This window comes from Ranitomeya imitator, chromosome 2 (assembly GCF_032444005.1).
Source record: "Ranitomeya imitator isolate aRanImi1 chromosome 2, aRanImi1.pri, whole genome shotgun sequence".
In the NCBI taxonomy this organism is placed as follows: Eukaryota; Metazoa; Chordata; class Amphibia; order Anura; family Dendrobatidae; genus Ranitomeya; species Ranitomeya imitator.
The window spans coordinates 524,969,316-524,991,565 of record NC_091283.1 but is presented as its reverse complement, the minus strand read 5'-3'; the positions used below and the strand labels follow the sequence as shown (position 1 = coordinate 524,991,565).

At 43.3% G+C, this 22,250-nt stretch overlaps 1 protein-coding gene across 7 annotated transcripts in view; it reads right to left on the bottom strand.

Moving 5' to 3' along the window:
- Nucleotides 1–22,250, bottom strand: part of ATP6V0A1 (ATPase H+ transporting V0 subunit a1) — a 136,650-nt gene that overhangs the window by 20,267 nt on the left and 94,133 nt on the right. For 6 of the 7 annotated variants that reach the window (XM_069751817.1, XM_069751819.1, XM_069751820.1 and 3 more), the window contains exons 9-18: nucleotides 21,553–21,646; nucleotides 21,026–21,238; nucleotides 20,509–20,659; nucleotides 20,272–20,411; nucleotides 12,783–12,946; nucleotides 10,858–10,948; nucleotides 10,658–10,776; nucleotides 10,308–10,524; nucleotides 4,261–4,368; nucleotides 1,700–1,807 (exon numbers count right to left, since the gene is read on the bottom strand). In XM_069751817.1, the coding sequence (XP_069607918.1) occupies nucleotides 1,700–1,807; nucleotides 4,261–4,368; nucleotides 10,308–10,524; nucleotides 10,658–10,776; nucleotides 10,858–10,948; nucleotides 12,783–12,946; nucleotides 20,272–20,411; nucleotides 20,509–20,659; nucleotides 21,026–21,238; nucleotides 21,553–21,646 (1,405 nt within the window). The remainder of the gene's footprint in view (nucleotides 1–1,699; nucleotides 1,808–4,260; nucleotides 4,369–10,307; nucleotides 10,525–10,657; nucleotides 10,777–10,857; nucleotides 10,949–12,782; nucleotides 12,947–20,271; nucleotides 20,412–20,508; nucleotides 20,660–21,025; nucleotides 21,239–21,552; nucleotides 21,647–22,250) is intronic. The other variant, XM_069751823.1, reaches the window with a different exon arrangement.

Sequence of the window (22,250 nt, the reverse complement as noted above, 5' to 3'; positions counted from 1 at the left end):
AAAGGAATACAGGTTAGACAAAATATCGCTTTAAAACTTCAGTCCCTCTAAATAGGTCCTAAAATGGAATTAAAAGGCAAAAATAATACTAATAGCAGTAGTCATAGTAAGCCTACGGCAATCATATGTAGACTGCGGGTATGAGCAATTAATCAGAAGAGGTTTCATGTTATATAAATGGAAAATAATCAGTGCATGAAAGGGTTACATGTAGTGAGATTAACTATACGCTGTCTGGACAGCACAAGCAATACAATGGGCAGCAATACCCCAATGCAAGAGATTGTTTACTCATTCAGTCATGGGAAATAGTGTAATATCTAAATTCTCAAATATAAAATGGATTGTATGTTGTAATCCTGCAATAGCCCAGAATAGAGAGCCGTGCACCAAAAGTAGCATCAAGCCCGTCCATCGTAGTGCTGCCGGGGGGAGACATGGCAGCAACAGAAGAATGCTGAGGGTTCACAAAGCTGACTTTTATCTAAAAAAAAGGGAGGTCTTTATAGGACCCCAAGTGAAGGAAATCTTAACACAAGGCTGATCCACTGCGGACTCAGACATGACAGTGCCAGTTTGGCGGATATGGTGGACAATCAGCAAATATTGGAACAGTTTGAAATACCTCTTTCTATAAAAATGTGAGCACTCTACACAAGTGCGTGCATCGCAGTCCGATGGCTGACCGCAATGTATGAATGTGTGACTATGGCCTTAAACTCAGTACATGTACAAGCCTCATCCAAGATCAAACCAGGCCAGTCTGTCAAAAAAAATTAACAAAAAATATCGGTTTTCCATGTGTTTTGAACGGATCCATTGCAAAATGTTAATGTGAAAAAAAAAACAGAATTCAGTTTTTAAAAACCGATGAAAAAAAATTGAGCTTAAAGGGATAATGGAAAAAAAACAGGTCTCGAGGGATGTAAACCCAAAAACAGATGTGTGAATGCAGTCTTATGTCAGTGTTGGACGTCATGATTTGGATGTGGAGCGTGTATGGACCCGTCCATGCTCCAATTCCGATACATCTAATTTACAGTCAAGAATGGTCCTTAAAATTGCCACTTTCTTACACTGTTTTTCTACAGCAACCAAAAACAACTTGTAACCCTCTTGTAGGAGAGAACACTCAATGACGACACTTTGGAAACATTAGCTAAATGTTCTCATTGTGGATTTGATGGAGAATTTCTGCTGCTTATCCGCAGCATTCCCGCATCACATGCGTTACATGTGGATTTTATTGTGTATGTCAGCCTATACATTGCAGGAATGAAGACCGCAAAGAACGGACGTGCTGCGTGTTGTATAATCTGAACAGCAATCTGTTATGTGTAAATGTTTATTACATGTAGTTGAGATTTTCAAAATGTCACTGACTTAGCTGGCGCTACCTTACGCTACCAATTATCTGCATGGAAAACCCACAACTTTGGCATTTATCCTTTGGCAGGAGGATACACATCCGGCCTGCAGCTTTGCATCCAGGTGTTATAAATACACCCCAGATGATGGGAAAAGCTGCACAACAGTCTGAGGGACTGACATTTCAAAGCAATGGACTGAGAATCAGATCTAAAGGCAAGAACACTGATTAACCCTTCAGAGCCAGCGCCGCTTGCAACACTTCGCACACTCAGGTATTGCAGGCCCCACTAGCAGTGATGGGGAGAAATGACAATGTAAAATGCTTTACCTCTTCGCCTTCCTCCGAGTGCATGGACAGCTGATCGTGCTGAATAATTTCGGCATCTTCTTCCGTGGGACCGTTACCAACGCGGATACCTCCGAAGTTATGCGTACCCTGGATTAGTGGGTGCGGGGAGGGGTATTTATAAATCAGGGTCAGGGCTCTCAGCCTATCAGCATGCTCTATTTCCTCACCCCGCATTTATCATCCGAAATCTATCTGAACCCCCTCGTAAACTTGGATTAGTTTAGCCGGCTACCACACAGTTTGGCTATTCCACACATTATATTAAAAAAAAAGTCTTATCCCAGAATAATAGCAGTTTTTGAAAGAGAAACCCTGATTTATAATTTAATAGCGTTAATGCTACGTGCCACTTACGTGATAAGAGGGGGTCTGCCACACACACTGTAATAAGACGGTGTCCGCATCTCTTACCCCATAACGTGGTGGTGGCACTAACCTTATTAACTTATAAAACACACCAGGAAAAGCTAACCCACCCTCTAGGAAAGAGAACATGCTGGAATATAGAGACAGCACAGCTACAGAGGAGTTTAAAACAGAGGTCACAGATTTAGCTGGTGGCAAGAAATCCTGTATTTATGAGGCGAGGTTTAAAGGAAAACTCAACAAAGACAATGCACGAAAAACAATATCCCACCACTTCCTCCCATAATCTCATTTTCTTGTATACTATTTTGTCTTGTATTACAAATACAACCGCAAAATATATAGGGGAATCTTCTCTCTGAGTCTCTGGCGTTCCATTCCTCCTTCACACTGTCCTGTGCCTGGCTGTGCGACAACTGGCTGCAGCAGAAAGCTCCCCCTCTGCAGTGGGATAAAAGATAGCTAAGCCCAGTCGCTCGTTAAGGTGGGGTGGCTTTAGTTGGCTATCGGGCGAATGTGGAACTGGAAAGGAGATCATTTTCTGCAGAGCTGTCCGTTGCACAATAATGCAGAAAATTCTAGACTTCACAGCGAAGGCAACTTTAATTCTTATTTCATTTATTCATTTATTTCTCAGCTTAGTGTTCCTTTAAAGCCCAATTGCTTATGCCTAATCCTTTCATTAAGAAAACAAAAAAAATTAAGGGGTTATCCAGGACTTTTGAGATTATTTCCTCTGGGCCCAAGAACTGTTCCGGCCTGTTCTGCACTGCTACAATGTCTGCCGGACCAGAGCGGTCAGGGACCACTCCTGCTGGCGATTCTCCTGCTTCCTGTGAGGTCACCACGATAGAGCAGCTTCTCTTCTAAACTGCTGTGCTTATGGGGTGTCACTGCTGACATCATGCTGCATGACAGCTGGCTTCCCTCTGCCAAACTGCAGGGAGCCGGCTATCAATCAACATGAATTCGGCAGTGACACCCTGTTGACAGTGCAGCCCGGAAGAGGAAGAGCTGTTCAGTTAATGTGAGGTCAAAAGAAGCAGCACACTCACCACCTGAGCCAGGAGAGATGTCGCCGGGCAGCTGCCATAAAGCTCTTTGCCCCATAGAAAAACAATCCAAAACTTCTCAATAACCCATTGAAACTCCTAAAAAGAACTCTTTCCACATACATCACCAACCCCATTTTCAAATCGGTGTTGCATTTCGTGGTTCAAGTCTGCATCCAAACTTCGGCTGAAATGGGCAGACATGTTCCATAACTACTTCTAGCATGAAGGGTGGAGTATTTCTGCCTTGTTCTCTCCTAGGTCCATATCTGAAACTTTGTCTGAGACCACCAGTGTTGGGGTTTGTTTACGCGGGCCGACCTGGGGAACTACATGATTGCAGATCAGCTGCTTGTTTTCTGATCGGCAGTCATTTAATAAACTGTTTACAGAGATAGACCGCTCTTGACGAAGCGCACTGAATGCTCTGTAAAATAGATCGCCAACTGTACATAAGCTGCCATTGTTCCTGGAGTGCGAGTTCTGTTTACACAGGAAGATTTGCTGCACGGAATGAGATGATCTCTGCGCAGACCAGAAGACCATTTTTGTTAAGAGTTTTGCTCGGGTGACGGGTGATCGCCGCCTGTTTCATTCACTACAATAGTGCAGTGTAAAATGACCACGATGTCTGCCAAGATAAGATGGGAGGAAGGTGGCTAACTGCGCTTCATGGCATGTTGTATCTGGTAACCTGTAAAAGGTTGTTTGTTTTTAAAGGGATTTTGCATTCACATCAACACTAAAGGATAAGTTATCCGTAGCTTGTGATGGAGCAATCTCTAACACTGAAGCAAAGACTTCAATACTCAAACATAATCTATAAAATGTAACCACTGTTTTAAACTCGTGAGAACAGGTAAGAAAGGTACAGATCTATACATACACGCACACATCAATGAATATTTCAAAAACAGTCATCTCCGATGAATATTAGGAGATGACATGTGATAGAAGGCGGTGGATGCCAGATGTGTCCGTGCATATACACATTTTGGAAGACAAGAGTCCTCACCACCTGCAGAGTCACTCCATCGTTGCATATCAGCAGACCCCATGTGACAGGGCAGGGGTAAGGTATCGAAACAGCAAACAAAGGATTTATAAGTGCCTGGTACTCACCAAGTGCTTCCTCCTAAGGTATTGGTGGCGAAGCATGACAGGCTTAAGGACCAGCATCCAAGGCACACAGAGAAAAGCACAGACCACCAGGAAACACTGCAGTCCTTTCTGAAAGACACAAGTTTACAACAATAAGTGCAAATCTGAAAATGAAGAGAACATTGGGCGCTTAAACACCCCGATATAGGGTGTATGGATATAGACTAAAACAGATCACTAGTCTTGTTTATCATAAAATACTATATTTTATTAAAGTCACATAGACAATACAGGTCATAGTGTAAATATATCCACAGTCCCCCTGAGGAAGCCAAAGCGAAACGAGCATTGTGGTCCGGGTGTGACGTACAGGCACTTCAGTACATATGGGTAAGAGGATTTTAAACTATTTAGTCGATTTGTTACAATTTGTCTTCTCATGGTTTATATCTATGTTCATACCTGTCTCCCCTGCCATTCAATCATACCATCATGCAGTGACAGAAATTACCTGGGACGTCTGGGGTCGCATGTGTACGAATTGTAGAGGGTTTATTACTCACCATTAGAGGTATATATTGTGTTCACAAACTCCCTCCATTTACAGTGGAATTGTATGTACAGATATTCCATGTACAGTATGTCGGTCTTTCATAGGGAGCCTGCACTATTTGGATACAAAATTATGTAGTTATACCTGTCTAATAGCTCCCCTTGTTTTGGATATTATTTTCTTGCCTGCACTGTCACCCCATGGTTGTATAGTTGCCCGTCTCTTTATATAGATGTTACTTCTATGTGTATATATTTACACTATAACCTGTTTTGAGATGTGACTTTTAGAAAAATTACCGTAGTATTTTATGATAAACAAGACTAGTGATCTGTTTTAGTCTATATCCATATACCCTATACCGAGGGGTTCTCTATTCATTTTCTGCATTGTTTGGGGAGTATTATTAAAGATGAGGGTTCTTGTTTCAATCCGCAATTCTGGCTATGTATATATAATAAGTGCAAATCTGCACAGAGATTGAACCATATTGTCCAATTATTACAACGTCACAGGAAATACAGGGTGGAGCGCGGTAATTTGCTGATTTGGGAATGAAATAAAAAAATTATGATTAGAAAAATTTATTTTATATTTTAATTATACTGAACAGTAATGGAATTTTTAAATTACATAGTTTTAAATAGTGTATCTGGCAAATGTCGACCTTCGCTATCCACACACTGCTGCATGCGTTTTCTGAAGTTTTCATGAACTCTAACAAGCATGTCCACTGGTATTCTGCCAATTTCAGCTTCAATATTGTTCCTTAGGTCTTCCAAGGTGTTGGGACGGTTGATATACACCTTAGACTTCAGGTAACCCCAAAGGAAAAAATCGCATGGGGCTAAATCTGGTGAGCGTGCTGGCCAGTTCACATCTCCCCTCAAAGAGATAAGCCGTCCAGGAAACATTTGCCTCAAACAATTCATGGTAACCCTCGCTGTGTGTGTGAAAATGTGCCTCATCAGAAAAAAACACAATTGCGTCACGGGGTATCGTTGCCAACATGTCTTCACAAGAGGTCCGCCGTGTCAAATAGTCCCATGCTGACAAATGTTGGACCACGCACATTTTATACGGGTGAAAATTCAGTTCATCATGAAGAATCCGGTGGAGAGAACGTCTTGAAATGCCAAGAGCAAATGATTGCTTCCGAGCAGAGCGTTTCGGAGATTGCAGTACTGCTGCTCTAACGCTCTCGATGTTTTGTGGTGTTGTAATCCTTCTCTCAGGTCCCCTTCGTACACATGACACATTCCCTGCTGTTCTGAATGCATTCACCCAATTTACAATTGATTGCCGTCCAGGAACACGTCCGCGTGGAGGAACAGCGAATTGTAAACGAAAAGCACGCTGCACTGCAATGATCGAGTGGGCATTTGAAAAATACGCTTCAACACAAAATGACCTCTCCTCACGTGTCCACTGCATGATGGCAACTGAAAGGCAGAGGAATACAAATCTCCCATCAGCCACTGTAAGCCACACCCACTCTCCCCTCTCTTCGACCGACAGTGCTGCCACAGCATGCAGTGCAAAAAAGCAAATTACCGCGCTCCACCCTGTATAACACAGCAATTATATACAGTCATGGCCAAAAGTTTTGAGAATGACACCAAAATTATATTTTCACACGATCTGCTGCCCTCTGGTTTTTATTAGTGTTTGTCTCATGTTTATATCACATACAGAAATATAATTGCAATCATATTATGAGTACCAATAGGTTATATTGACAGTTAGAATGAGTTAATGCAGAAAGTCAATATTTGCAGTGTTGACCCTTCTTCTTCAAGACCTCTGCAATTCTCCCTGGCATGCTCTCAATCAACTTCTGGACCAAATCCTGACTGATAGCAGTCCATTCTTGCATAATCAATGCTTGCATTTTGCCAGAATTTGTTGGTTTTTGTTTGTCCACCCGTCTCTTGATGATTGACCACAAGTTCTCAATGGGATTAAGATTTGGGGAGTTTCCAGGCCATGGACCCAAAATCTCTTTGTTTTGTTCCATGAGCCATTTAGTTATCACCTTTGCTTTATGGCAAGGTGCTCCATCATGCTGGAAAAGGCATTGTTGGGCACCAAACTGCTCTTGGACGGTTGGGAGAAGTTGCTCTTGGAGGACATTCTGGTACCATTCTTTATTCATGGCTGTGTTTTTAGACAAGACTGTGAGTGAGCCGATTCCCTTGGCTGAGAAGCAATCCCACACATGAATGGTTTCAGGATGCTTTACAGTTGGCATGAGACAAGACTGGTGGTATCGCTCACCTCTTCTTATCCAAATAAGCTGTTTTCCAGATGTCCCAAACAATCGAAAAGGGGATTCATCAGAGAAAATGACTTTGCCCCAGTCCTCAGCAGTCCACTCGCTGTACCTTTTGCAGAATATCAGTCGGTCCCTGATGTTTTTCTGGAGAGAAGTGGCTTCTTTGCTGCCCTCCTTGAAACCAGGTCTTGCTCAAAGAGTCTCCGCCTCACAGTGCGTGCAGAAGCACTCACACCAGCCTGCTGCCATTCCTGAGCAAGCTCGGCACTGCTGGTAGTCCGATCCCGCAGCTGAAACAGTTTTAAGATACGGTCCTGGCGCTTGCTGGTCTTTCTTGGGTGCCCTGGAGCCTTTTTGACAACAATGGGAGCTCTCTCCTTGAAGTTCTTGATGATGCGATAGATTGACTGAGGTGCAATCTTTGTAGCTGCGATACTCTTCCCTGTTAGGCCATTTTTGTGCAGTGCAATGATGGCTGCATGTGTTTCTTTAGAGATAACCATGGTTAACTGAAGAGAAACAATGATACCAAGCACCAGCCTCATTTTAAAGTGTCCAGTAATGTCATTCTTACTTAATCATGACTGAATGATCGCCAGCCCTGTCCTCATCAACACCCACACCTGTGTTAATGGATCAATCACTAAAACGATGTTAGCTGCTCCTTTTAAGTCAGGACTGCAATGATGTTGAAATGTGTTTTGGGTGTTAAAGTTCATTTTCTGGGCAAATATTGACTTTGCAAGCTTACATTGCTGTTAAGCTGATCACTCTGACATTCAGGAGTATATGCAAATTGCCATTAGAAAAAAGGAAGCAGTAGACTTTGAAAAAATTAATATTTGTCTCATTCTCAAAATTTTTGTCCATGACTGTAGTGCTTTGGTTAGCTATGCAAATCCCAGCATCATGTCATGTATGGTCTTTCTTAGCAGTACTTTCTTTTAAAGTCCAATCTACAGACACTGTGTGGCAGCAGCGCCTTAAATTTTGTGAGGGGTTCCCATAATCTGTACATATTTCATAAACATGTCTTATGTATGTCTTGGGCAGCACGGTGGCACAGTGGTTAGCACTGCAGCCTTGCAGCGCTGGGGTCAGCATCTGCAAAGAGTTTGTATGTTCTCTCCGTGTTTGCGTGGGTTTCCTCCGGGCACTCCGGTTTCCTCCCACATTCCAAAGACATACTGATAGGGATTCTAGATTGTGAGCCCCATCGGGGACAGTGATGATAATGTGTGCAAAACTGTAAAGCGCTGCGGAATATGTTAGCGCTATATGAAAAAAAAAATAAAGAAGATTATGTACATGGGATGGGCAAAATCCCTACAACTGTGATGTACTATATTATCAAACCTTTTCTATGGATACTCACAATGACTCTGTAATTTCGGGTTCTAGCTCGGACGTTACTAATTAAACAAAGGCAAGGCTTAGATATCAGAAAAAAAGGAAAAACAGGTTTCTAACTAATGATAACTTCTCTGGTGGTGTAATGAAGTGATGGGGTGAATGCCACTCATTTATGTACTCCAAGTTAGAAAAGGGAGGTATCAGTAAACTCCTGGGTTTCTGTGCAGCGTGGAAAGTATACACAACCCTTATTCACATATACATAGTAACATAGTAACATAGTTAGTAAGGCCGAAAAAAGACATTTGTCCATCCAGTTCAGCCTATATTCCATCATAATAAATCCCCAGATCTACAATCTTCTACAGAACCTAATAATTGTATGATACAATATTGTTCTGCTCCTGGAAGACATCCAGGCCTCTCTTGAACCCCTCGACTGAGTTCGCCATCACCACCTCCTCAGGCAAGCAATTCCAGATTCTCACTGCCCTAACAGTAAAGAATCCTCTTCTATGTTGGTGAAAAAACCTTCTCTCCTCCAGACGCAAAGAATGCCCCCTTGTGCCCGTCACCTTCCTTGGTATAAACAGATCCTCAGCGAGATATTTGTATTGTCCCCTTATATACTTATACATGGTTATTAGATCGCCCCTCAGTCGTCTTTTTTCTAGACTAAATAATCCTAATTTCGCTAATCTATCTGGGTATTGTAGTTCTCCCATCCCCTTTATTAATTTTGTTGCCCTCCTTTGTACTCTCTCTAGTTCTATTATATCCTTCCCGAGCACCGGTGCCCAAAACTGGACACAGTACTCCATGTGCGGTCTAACTAGGGATTTGTACAGAGGCAGTATAATGCTCTCTTCATGTGTATCCAGACCTCTTTTAATGCACCCCATGATCCTGTTTGCCTTGGCAGCTGCTGCCTGGCACTGGCTGCTCCAGGTAAGTTTATCATTAACTAGGATCCCCAAGTCCTTCTCCCTGTCAGATTTACCCAGTGGTTTCCCATTCAGTGTCTAATGGTGATATTGATTCCTTCTTCCCATGTGTATAACCTTACATTTATCATTGTTAAACCTTATCTGCCACCTTTCAGCCCAAGTTTCCAACTTATCCAGATCCATCTGTAGCAGAATACTATCTTCTCTTTTATTAACTGCTTTACATATAGTCAAAGCCCTTGCTCAGCTCCGCCCGCACAAACGCGCAGGCCCACAAAACTCCGTCCGTGCACACGTGCAGGCACGCAGAGCTCCATACATGCGTAGGCCCGCAGAGCTCTGCCAGCGCGCACACACAGGCCTGCAGAGCTTCGCCCGCGCCCACGCACAGGCCCACAGTGCTCCACCCACTCACACAGGCCCGCAGAGCTCCACCCACTCACACAGGCCCGCAGAGCTCCACCCACGCACACAGGCCCGCAGAGCTCCGCCCGCCCACACAGGCCCGCAGAGCTCCCCCTGCGTACATATACATAATCACACATCACCAATTAACCCATTTTTCTGCTGTCACACTCTGCAGGTATCCTTCATCAATTTAATTCATGAGTAGTTCAGTACCAGGTATAAATTATTCTTCATATTGCATCCTAGGAACCTCCAGATTATCAAATGTGAAATCCTGGAAGGTGCTACAGCTAATTAGGACCTTGCAGGTCATGTTCAGTTTCCCAATGCACATATTTTAAAGGGAATAGAAAAATAAGATGCTTTTTTTTCCCTAGAAAAGGCATCACTTTTTAAATGGGTTATGACAGGGATTACAATTCTGCAACATGAATGGCATTTTCCATAATACAAAAAGAAAACACATTATATGTCCAATATTTCTCAGATTTTTAAACCAGATTTAGCACCCCACATACACTAATGCTCCTACCTGTCCACTATAAAGCATAGGAAAAGATGGATCACTGTAGTTGAAGAGGAACATGTTAATGAAGTGAATCAGGAGACTTGGTGCATCCTTCGAGGTGGAGGCATCATAGGCGCACCACTTGAAAAGTATAAGAATAACCAAGTAACCAAAAAGAGATGACATGAAGATCATTTCCGGTATAAACCCAAGGTAAATGTTCAAAGGCTTCTTGAAATATCTAGAAAACAAAAGAAGAGCAGATACGGTCTTGTTTTCAGCAAGTATCCAGCTTAGCCAATATGTGGAAAACTATGGACAAGGCAGCCATTGTCAGAGCTGCTGTTTGCAACCCTTTCAATATATGTACTTACAGATGGTTAAGGAGACTAAGTGTAACCCCAAAAAGCATATGTACGATGCCAAGGACAACAGACATTTTCATTTTGAAGGAATTCAGGAAGGTCAGCTTGTTAGTTGCTATGCTCCAAATCTGTTAAGAAATCGTGAAAATAATGGCAACCATTCAATAAAACATAAGAAATATCTGCTAAGAACGCAGTTAGCCACTTACCGGATCAATCCCAAATGGATAAGGTCCATTGAACACTCCATTAACGTCTGGGTCCAGCTGGAGGACTGATGCACTCTTAAGAAGTTCCTCTCTATAATGGAAAATGAAATGTGACCGATATGAGAACGTTCACATCACAACAGAAGTATTTTGACAGTGCCACGCAAACATATTGAAGAGAGTAGGTCTTGGAGTTGGGACATGGAGAACTTCAGTGTTTATGTTTCTTCCCGCGCAGACTGAAACCTCTCTGACTGTGGCCTCGCACTGTGGATCTTTTGCAGTCACTCATAGGTTTTTGACCACCTGCCTCCTCAGGAATATTGTGGCAGCTATTAATACCTTCTTCTTTCCGCCATGTCCAGGTAGTGTAGCCAATGTGACTAACTTTGGACTTACGAACTCTGCATCCAACTGCATCTCTAGGAACATTCAAAGAATGTCTTGAAAGGGCTAAGATTTGCCAGTAGTGCTGCTAGAAGCTGATGTTTACCTATACATCATGGTTGCAGCACATCACAACAGCCAAAAAAGGGGCTAATATTTTCTGATACGCAATTGTCATTAAAAGTGGCATTTTGTGATAAATTTGGAGAAGCCACTTATTACATTAGTGGTGTTGAGCGATTTATGTTGTTCTTGTTTCAAATCATTTATTAGCAAAATTTACAAATTAATTTACAATGAGGGTTAAACGATTTTGATGGCAACTATATGTGGAAATTTGACATGTAAATACCTTCTGCCATAGAGCACATTGGTGTGTGTCCTGTAACCCACAGGAATTACTTAAAAGGGTGTTCTCAAGTCTCAAAAATTCTCTCTTATAATGTGTATAGGAGATAACTTTCCAACCACTGTAGACCCAACTGATCCAGAGAACCAGACATCTTCAGAGCCCCAACTGATTCGACTGGAGGGTGATCACACTGCTTCTCCATTCATTCTAATAGAAGCACCAAAGATCAGCCAAGCACTGCACTTGATAATTTGCATTACTCACATTAAGAATGAATGGAGCGGTAATGCACATGATCAACTTCAGCTCCATTCAGCCAAATTCAAATAGACTTGGAAATATTGACACCTAGGTCAATTGTCAAAAGAGGTTTCAAGGTGAACCTTCCCTTTAAATTCTGCCATGCATAAACACACACAATGGTGGAAATGTGATTTAACACAAGTGTTAAGGTACCGTCACACAACGATATCGTTAACGAAATCGTTATGCATGACAGCGACCAACGATCAGGCCCCTGCTGGGAGAACGTTGGTCGCTGGGGAAAGTCCAGGACTTTATTTCGTCGCTGGATCTCCCGCTGACATTGCTGAATCAGCGTGTGTGACGCCGATTCAGCGATGTCTTCACTGGTAACCAGGGTAAACATCGGGTTACTAAGCACAGGGCCGCGCTTAGTAACCCGATGTTTACCCTGGTTACCATTGTAAATGTAAAAAAAAAACACTACATACTTACATTCCGGTGTCTGGTCACGTCTCTTGCCTTCAGCTTCCCGCACTGACTGGTGAGCGCCGGCCGGCCGTAAAGTACAGCGCAGCGGTGACGTCACCGCTGTGCTTTACGGCCAGCGCTCAGTCAGTGCGGGAAGCTGAAGGCTAGGGACCTGACCAGACACCGGAATGTAAGTATGTAGTTTTTTTTTTTTTTTAACTTTTACAATGGTAACCAGGGTAAACATTGGGTTACTAAGCGCGCCCCTGCACTTAGTAACCCGATGCTTACCCTGGTTACCCGGGGACTTCGGCATCGTTGGTCGCTGGAGAGAGCTGTCTGTGTGACAGCTCTCCAGCGACCAAACAGCGACGCTGCAGTGATCAACATCGTTGTCTAGATCGCTGCAGCGTCGCTTAATGTCACGGTACCTTTAATGGAACTGAAATCACCCAAACTATCGGATACTCACGTCCAGTTGGCCTTTGTATTGGTAAACATGGGCCTAACACTCCAAGAAGAGCCAAAAAGGTTAAGAGCCTTGGAAAAGCAATCATTGTAGATAAGGCCAGTGTAGACGGAGAAAATGCCCATCAGAAGAATGATATATCTGCCACTAAACACCATGTTGAAGAGCTGTGAGCAAACAGGAAATTGTTACAAAGATTGGCAATAATACACACAAATGGGTTTTACTGTGCTAGAAAAGAAAAAGGTTGTCCAGGCATCTAATATTGAAAGATCCTTAGGATATGTCATTGATATCAGCACCCCCACTATCAGCTGTTATTAGCTCTGGGAGAGTATGAGTGGATGCGAGTTCTCTGCAGCAGCCACTATAGGCTGAATAGTACCGAGATGTCCACAATGTCTACATCCAACAGCCGCCAGAGCGAATCCAAGATGGTTGTGGGGGGGATGTAGAGTGTTGGAACCACACGGATCTGATACTGATCACCTAGCCACAGGATAGATCAGAAATATTAGTTGTCCAGATTACCCCTTTACATTTTTGTAAAGGCATCTTTTTCTATGTTTAAAGGTGACAATTATTTTTACAATAAATGAAAAATCATAAAAATGGTATCTTCCCCTGCACCACCTTGGGATTTTTCGTTTTTGCATTTTCACTTTTTTTTGTTCCCCTTCTTCCCAGAGCCGTAATTTTTTTATTTTTCGGTTAACCCCTTCCCGACCCATGATGCCACGTAGGTGTCATGAAAGTCGGTGCCAATCCGACCCATGACGCCTATGTGGCGTCATGGAAAGATCGCGTCCCTGCAGATCCGGTGAAAGGGTTAACTCCCATTTCACCCGATCTGCAGGGACAGGGGGAGTGGTAGTTTAGCCCAGGGGGGGTGGCTTCACCCCCTCGTGGCTACGATCGCTCTGATTGGCTGTTGAAAGTGAAACTGCCAATCAGAGCGATTTGTAATATTTCACCTATTATAACGGGTGAAATATTACAATCCAGCCATGGCCGATGCTGCAATATCATCGGCCATGGCTGGAAATACTAACGTGCCCCCACCCCACCCCACCGATCGCCCCCCCAGCCCCCCGATCTGGCTGGTACACTGCTCCGGCTCCCCTCCATCCAGTGCTCCGCTCCCCCCCGTGCTCTTGTCCGCTCCCCCCGTGCTCCAATCACCCCCCCGTGCTCCAATCACCCCCCCTGCATTCCGATCCACCACCCCCCTGCCCCCCGTGCTCCGTTCCACCCCCCGTGCTCCGTTCCAGCCCCCCCGTGCTCCGTTCCACGCCTGCCGCGCTCCGATCCCCCCCCCACGTGGTTCCCCCCCCCCACCCCATCATACTTACCGATCCTGCCGGGGTCCCGTCCGTCTTCTCCCTGGGCGCCGCCATCTTCCAAAATGGCGGGCGCATGCGCAGTGCGCCCGCCGAATCTGCCGGCCGGCAGATTTGTTCCAAAGTGCATTTTGATCACTGAGATATAATCTATCTCAGTGATCAAAATAAAAAAAATAATAAATGACCCCCCCCCCCTTTGTCACCCCTATAGGTAGGGACAATAAAAAAATAAAGAAAATTTTTTTTTTCCACTAATGTTAGAATAGGGTTAGGGGTAGGGGTAGGGTTAGGGGTAGGGTTAGGGGCAGGGTTAGGGGTAGGGTTAGGGGTAGGGTTAGGGGTAGGGTTAGGGGTAGGGCTAGGGCTAGGGTTAGGGCTAGGGTTAGGGCTAGGGTTAGGGGTAGGGTTAGGGTTTCGGTATGTGCACACGTATTCTGGTCCTCTGCGGATTTTTCCGCTGCGGATTTGATAAATCCGCAGTGCTAAATCGCTGCGGATTTATGGCGGATTTACCGCGTTTTTTTCTGCGCATTTCACTGCGGTTTTACAATTGCGATTTTCTATTTGAGCAGTTGTAAAACCGCTGCGGAATCCGCACAAAGAAGTGACATGCTGCGGAATGTAAACCGCTGCGTTTCCGTGCAGTTTTTCCGCAGCATGTGTACATCGATTTTTGTTTCCCATAGGTTTACATTGAACTGTAAACTCATGGGAAACTGCTGCGGATCTGCAGCGTTTTCCGCAGTGTGCACATACCTTTAGAATTAGGCTATGTGCACACGGTGCGGATTTGGCTGCGGATTGGCCGCTGCGGATTCGCAGCAGTATTCCATCAGGTTTACAGTACCATGTAAACATATGAAAAACCAAATCCGCTGTGCCCATGGTGCAGAAAATACCGCGCGGAAACGCTGCGTTGTATTTTCCGCAGCATGTCAATTCTTTGCGCGGATTCCGCAGCGTTTTACACCTGTTCCTCAATAGGAATCCGCAGGTGAAATCCGCACAAAAAACACTGGAAATCCGCGGAAAATCCGCAGGTAAAACGCAGTGCCTTTTACCCGTGGATTTTTCAAAAATGGTACGGAAATATCTCACACGAATCCGCAACGTGGGCACATAGCCTTAGGGTTAGGGTTGGAATTAGGGTTGTGGTTAGGGTTGTGATTAGGGTTATGGCTACAGTTGGGATTAGGGTTAGGGGTGTGTTGGGGTTAGTGTTGGAGGTAGAATTGAGGGGTTACCACTGTTTAGGCACATCAGGGGTCTCCAAACGCAACATGGCGCCACCATTGATTCCAGCCAATCTCGTATTCAAAAAGTCAAATGGTGCTCCCTCAATTCCGAGCCCCGACGTGTGCCCAAACAGTGGTTTACCCCCACATATGGGGTATCAGTGTACTCAGGATAAACTGCGCAACAATTACTGGGGTCCAATTTCTCCTGTTACCCTTGAGAATCTAAAAAAATGCTTGCTAAAACATCATTTTTGAGGAAAGAAAAATGATTTTTTATTTTCACGGCTCTGCGTTGTAAACGTCTGTGAAGCACTTGGGGGTTCAAAGTGCTCACCACATATCTAGATAAGTTCCTTGGGGGGTCTAGTTTCTAAAATGGGGTCACTTGTGGGGGGTTTCTACTGTTTAGGCACACCAGGAGCTCTGCAAACGCTATGTGACGCCCGCAGACCATTCCATCAAAGTCTGCATTTCAAAAGTCACTACTTCCCTTCTGAGCCCCGACGTGTGCCCAAACAGTGGTTTACCCCCACACATGGGGTATCAGCGTACTCAGGAGAAACTGGACAACAACTATTGGGGTCCAATTTCTCCTGTTACCCTTAGGAAAATAAAAAATTCTGGGCTAAATAATTATTTTTGAGGAAAGAAAACGTATTTATTATTTTCACGGCTCTGCATTATAAACTTCTATGAAGCACTTGGGGGTTCAAAGTGCTCACCACACATCTAGATAAGTTCCTTTGGGGGTCTAGTTTCCAAAATGGGGTCACTTGTGGGGGGTTTCTACTGTTAAGCCACATCAGGGGCTCTGCAAACGCAACGTGACGCCCACAGAGCATTCCATCAAAGTCTGCATTTCAAAACGTCACTACTTCACTTCCGAGCCTCGGCATGTGCCCAAACAGTGGTTTACCCCCACATATGGGGTATCAGCGTACTCAGGAGAAACTGGACAACAACTTTTGGGGTCAAATTTCTCCTGTTACCCTTGGGAAAATAAAAAATTGCAGGCTAAAAGATCATTTTTGAGAAAATAATTTTTTTTTTTTTTAATTCATGGCTCTGCGTTATAAACTTCTGTGAAGCACTTGGGGGTTCAAAGTCCTCACTACACATCTAGATTAGTTCCTTTGGGGGTCTAGTTTCCAAAATGGGGTCATTTCTGGGGGATCTCCAATGTTTAGGCACACAGGGGCTCTCCAAACGTGACATGGTGTCCGCTAATGATTGGAGCTAATTTTCCATTTAAAAAGCCAAATGGCGTTCAAAGTGCTCACCACACATCTAGATAAGTTCCTTTCGGGGTCTAGTTTCCAAAATGGGGTCACTTGTGGGGGGTTTCTACTGTTAAGCCACATCAGGGGCTCTGCAAACGCAACGTGACGCCCACAGAGCATTCCATCAAAGTCTGCATTTCAAAACGTCACTACTTCACTTCCGAGCCTCGGCATGTGCCCAAACAGTGGTTTACCCCCACATATGGGGTATCAGCGTACTCAGGACAAACTGGAGAACAATATTTGGGGTCCAATTTCTCCTATTATCCTTGGCAAAATAGGAAATTCCAGGCTAAAAAAATCATTTTTGAGGAAAGAAAAATTATTTTTTATTTTCATGGCTCTGCGTTATAAACTTCTGTGAAGCACCTGGGGGTTTAAAGTGCTCAATATGCATCTAGATAAGTTCCTTGGGGGGTCTAGTTTCCAAAATGGGGTCACTTGTGGGGGAGCTTCAATGTTTAGGCACACAGGGGCTCTCCAAACGCGACATGGTGTCCGCTAACAATTGGAGCTAATTTTCCATTCAAAAAGTCAAATGGCGCGCCTTCCCTTCCGAGCCCTGCTGAGTGCCCAAACAGTGGTTTACCCCCACATATGAGGTATCGGCGTACTCGGGAGAAATTGCCCAACAAATTTTATGATCCATTTTATCCTACTGCCCATGTGAAAATGAAAAAATTGAGGCGAAAAGAATTTTTTTGTGAAAAAAAAGTACTTTTTCATTTTTACAGATCAATTTGTGAAGCACCTGAGGGTTTAAAGTGCTCACTAGGCATCTAAATAAGTTACTTGGGGGGTCTAGTTTCCAAAATGGGGTCACTTGTGGGGGAGCGCCAATGTTTAGGCACACAGGAGCTATCCAAACGCGACATGGTGTCTGCTAACGATGGAAATAATTTTTCATTCAAAAAGTCAAATGGCGCTCCTTCCCTTCCAAGCCCTGCCGTGCGCCCAAACAGTGGTTTACCCCCACATATGAGTTATCAGCGTACTCAGGACAAATTGGACAACAACTTTTGTGGTTCAGTTTCTCCTTTTACCATTGGGAAAATAAAAAAATTGTTGCTAAAAGATAATTTTTGTGACTAAAAAGTTAAATGTTCATTTTTTCCTTCCATGTTGCTTCTGCTGCTGTGAAGCACCTGAAGGGTTAATAAACTTCTTGAATGTGGTTTTGAGTACCTTGAGGGGTGCAGTTTTTAGAATGGTGTCACTTTTGGGTATTTTCAGCCATATAGACCCCTCAAACTGACTTCAAATGTGAGGTGGTCCCTAAAAAAAATGGTTTTGTAAATTTCATTGTAAAAATGACAAATCGCTGGTCAAATTTTAACCCTTATAACTTCCTAACAAAAAAAAAATTTTGTTTCCAAAATTGTGCTGATGTAAAGTAAACATGTGGGAAATGTTATTTATTAACTATTTTGTGTCACATATCTCTCTGGTTTAACAGAATAAAAATTCAAAATGTGAAAATTGCGAAATTTTCAAAATTTTCGCCAAATTTCCGTTTTTATCACAAATAAGCGCAGAATTTATTGACCTAAATTTACCACTAACATGAAGCCCAATATGTCATGAAAAAACAATCTCAGAACCGCTAGGATCCATTGAAGCGTTCCTGAGTTATTACCTCATAAAGGGACACTGGTCAGAATTGCAAAAAACGGCAAGGTCTTTAAGGTCAAAATAGGCTGGGTCATGAAGGGGTTAATATGGCCGTGTGACGGCTTGTGTTTTGCAGAACGAGATGTACTTTTGAACGACAGCATTGGTTTTACCATATTATCTACTGGAAAATGGGACAAAATCAAAGTGCGGTGAAATTGCAAAAAAGTGCCATTCCACAATTGCTTTTTGGGTTGTTTTTTTTCACCAAATGCCAAAATTGACCTGCCATTAGGATTCTCCAGGTCATTACAAGTTCATAGACACCAAACATGTATAGGCTCCTTTTTATTAAAGTGGTGAAAAAAATTCCAAAGTTTGTAAAAAAAAAAAAAAAAAAACAACTGACGCAATTTTCCGAGATCCATAGCGTCTCCATTTTTCAGGATCTGAGATTGGGTGAGGGCTTATTTTTTGAACACCAAGCTGATGTTTTTATTGATACCATTTTTTGGTAGATACAATGTTTTGATACCGTTATTGCATTTTATTGCAATGTTTCGGCAACCAAAATAAACATAATTCTGCTGTTTTGATTTTTTTAATCGTTATGCAGTTTACCGATCAGATTCTTTTTATATTTTGATAGATCGGACATTTTTAGATGCAGTGATACCAATTATGTGTATTGTTAATTTTGTTTTTAATGTTTTATTTTGAAGATGATTTGAACTTTCATTTTTTTTTATATTTTTACTTTTTACTGGCTTCAATAGTATCCTTAGGAGACCTGAAGCTGCGATCATCACTTGTGCTACACATATAAGGGCTTTAGCCTTGCTATGTGTAGCTAAAATGATCATCTGCTATGAACGCCGGCCACAGGTCGGTGCTCATAGCAGATCGGCAATGACAACCACAGGGATCACCTGCAGACCCCGGGTTGTCATGCCAACCCATCAGCGACAGTGATCATGTGACAAAGGCACTGATGGGTGGAGTTACTGACGCGCTTACGGTAAGCGCAAGTTAAATGCTGCTGTCAAAACTTGACGGGGCATTTAACTAGTTAACAGCAGCGAGTGGATTGCGATTCCACCCATGGCTGTTAGGGGCACATGACAGATGACCAAATCAGTTGTCATGTGCCGGAAAAGATGCAGGCTCAGTGCCAGAATCAAAGGAGGATACATGACCTATGATGTATATAAATGTCATAGGTCATGAAGGGGTTAAATCCATATATTTAAAACGGAGTTGTACAGGACTAGAGAAACTGCGCCACCCCCTAACCATCAGCTGTGCATGGTATTTCAGCTCTATTCATGTCTGTAGGACGGAATTGCAATGATCATATGCTGCCACGGTCTGTTTCTTTTTGCTGTAGAGCAGACTTCACATTAACAGCACTGCAGCTAGTAACTAAGTTCAGACATTTTGCAGAGGTCACTGAGCTCAATGATTGGCTGCAGCACTGTCGACATAGTGTCACTGCTGCAGCCAAATAAGAGACCGAGGCAGCGGCGGAGACACAGCATTAGTCCCAAGGGGTGTAAGCAAAGAAAGTTCCTTTTTTTAACCAATTCTTCATCAGCGCACAGAATCAGGGGAAAAAAAGTAAGGTTTCGGCCTTTGTCAGCACTGGTTTTTCTTTTTTTTACATTTTGGCTTGATAAAGGCTAAAAAGTTGCTTCTTTCTGCCTGATTTTGTGCTCTGATTAATACATAATTGGCTATGGGATTTCCTTGGTGCATAGGATATTCTTGTGAATTCATCAGCGCCCAGATGGGGACTTGGGACGTGCTGCAAGAAAGCAGGGAACTAAAGGAATGGCGAGTGGTCGGAGGGCCACACGAATATGATTCAATATTTGGACAGTATTCAATGTGTTCAGCCTGCTGTACTGTCAAATTGGAATTTATTTTGCCTGCAGTCACGAAATGATTGCTAAATGTTTTGTAAGAATAGATTTCTTTTAAGGATGGAGTACTTTACCGTTGGTCAACTGTGGATGATTACCTCATTGTCTGTCTTTTGTGAGAGAATTCGGCTTTCCCTTACAACCATCCAAACTCCAAACAGGGTCATCAGGATCCCGTGTCCAAAGTCACCAAACATCACAGCAAACAAGAAGGGAAAAGTGATAATTGTATACGGAGCTAGAAAAAAGATAAAAACAAAAAAGTAAGTCAGACATCTTGTTATTCAATTATTAATACATAATATTTATTATATGGCAGGTTCTAGAAAAGATACCTGGATTTATTTCCCGGTAACTGCCAATACCATAGGCATCGACAAGATTCTGGAAACCATAAGTGAACTTGTTGGTCTTGTTGTAAGTTGGTGGGGTCTGGTTAGTCTGCATCCTGTTCAGGATGGAAGGGACCGTAGATCCGCTATGCTCCTGAAAATTACAGAAATTTACAGAAAAATTAAAAAGTTGCTGTCTAATTTGGATAGTTCAGTAGTGAACACTGAGTGCGCGTTCTCACAGAGCAAGAAGAGATTAAATGGCTGACGGACGTCAAAATACAGTTGCCGGACCAAGCACTGCGGTCTCGGGGAACTTGCCTGGTGCCGGTTAAAAGGCCATCAAGGGCAGTAAGCGGCCCCCGCCCTGAAGTTCCCCACCAATGCCCTAAGCGCTCATGCCACTCTATCGAGGAACAGCTCTGGTTTTAGTCATTTTTGGGGAAGCCAAAAATCAGACATGTATCACCTCTCATTCGTAAGAAAAATCCTTTAAGAATAGAGACACAATAATACTCACTGTGCCTCTCCTGAGAGCAAACTGGATGGAATCCAGATCGGCCACTGGGCACCAGACTTCTGCAATCAGACACTTCTGTGTAACATCGATGTTGCACAGGTTCAGTGTATGGTAAATGGCCTTCATTTTTCTGACCTTAATAAACCAGACTCGGATTGTTTTAGCAGCAGCTTGAAGGACGCGCTGGCGATGATCTTCAGTTTGGTTAAGAACCTAAAATGAGGAAAGGTGCAATTATGAGTTGTATTTCTTCCTGTAATCCCCAATCTATAGTTGTTCTTCATTATCTACCTGAATGGCGTGTGAATATTTGGTGGAGATGGGGGTTATGCATACATTTATATTCAATGTGGGCCAAAAGAAGAACTCTGTAACCGAGCTGCAGCAGACGACCGTAAACCCATCCACACATTGCCTGCCATATTTTTCAAGAAACTTTGCAGTTACTCTAATATTTAGCTATTCTTCATGTAGAAGATTTATCTATTCCAATACATACAGGATAAACAGCCCCTTTAAAGATTTACCATCTGCAAATCATCTATCCTTGTGTTCACTCCAGCCGCCATCTCTTTGCGCTCCTGTGGGGTCTCAGGACAGGGGTAAAGTGAAGCTCGAAATCTGTGAAGCAAAACAAATAAGAAAAAAACTTTTAAATGGAAAGAGGCTGACATCAGCAGTAAAGCAAAAGGATCGTGGCCAGGTATTCAGAGCTACAGGCTTATGTAAGGCCCGGCAGGAAGTCATCTGTGGGAGGAATAGTGACCAGAAGAGGCCTGATGGATGGATACTCCGCAGAGCTCTGCTGCGGCTCAAAGGAAACTCAAGAAAGAGACCCTCTGCTACGATGTGTATAGCCCCTAATAAGGCACATCGCAAAGGGTATTATTACTGGGACAACCCTTTAGTGGGTTTGTCCAGGATTAGAAAAACAGACACAGCAGCACCCGACCATAAGTTGTGCATAGTATTGCAGCTCAGCTCTTTTCACTTCACGGGGGCAGAATTGCAATATCAGAAACAGCCCATGCTCAGGAGGGGCACTGTTTCCGATACAAAGCAGCCACAGTTTTGAACCATAAAGTACATAGAAATTAGTCATCCAAATTTAGTTAAAATATAAAAGTGCATCAGCATTCAGAATGCTTAAATGTGGTTTAAGAGCGGTTGGCAGTGGAATATTCCTTGCACGAGTTGCTTAGGAGTATGAAAAAAAGGATCAAAT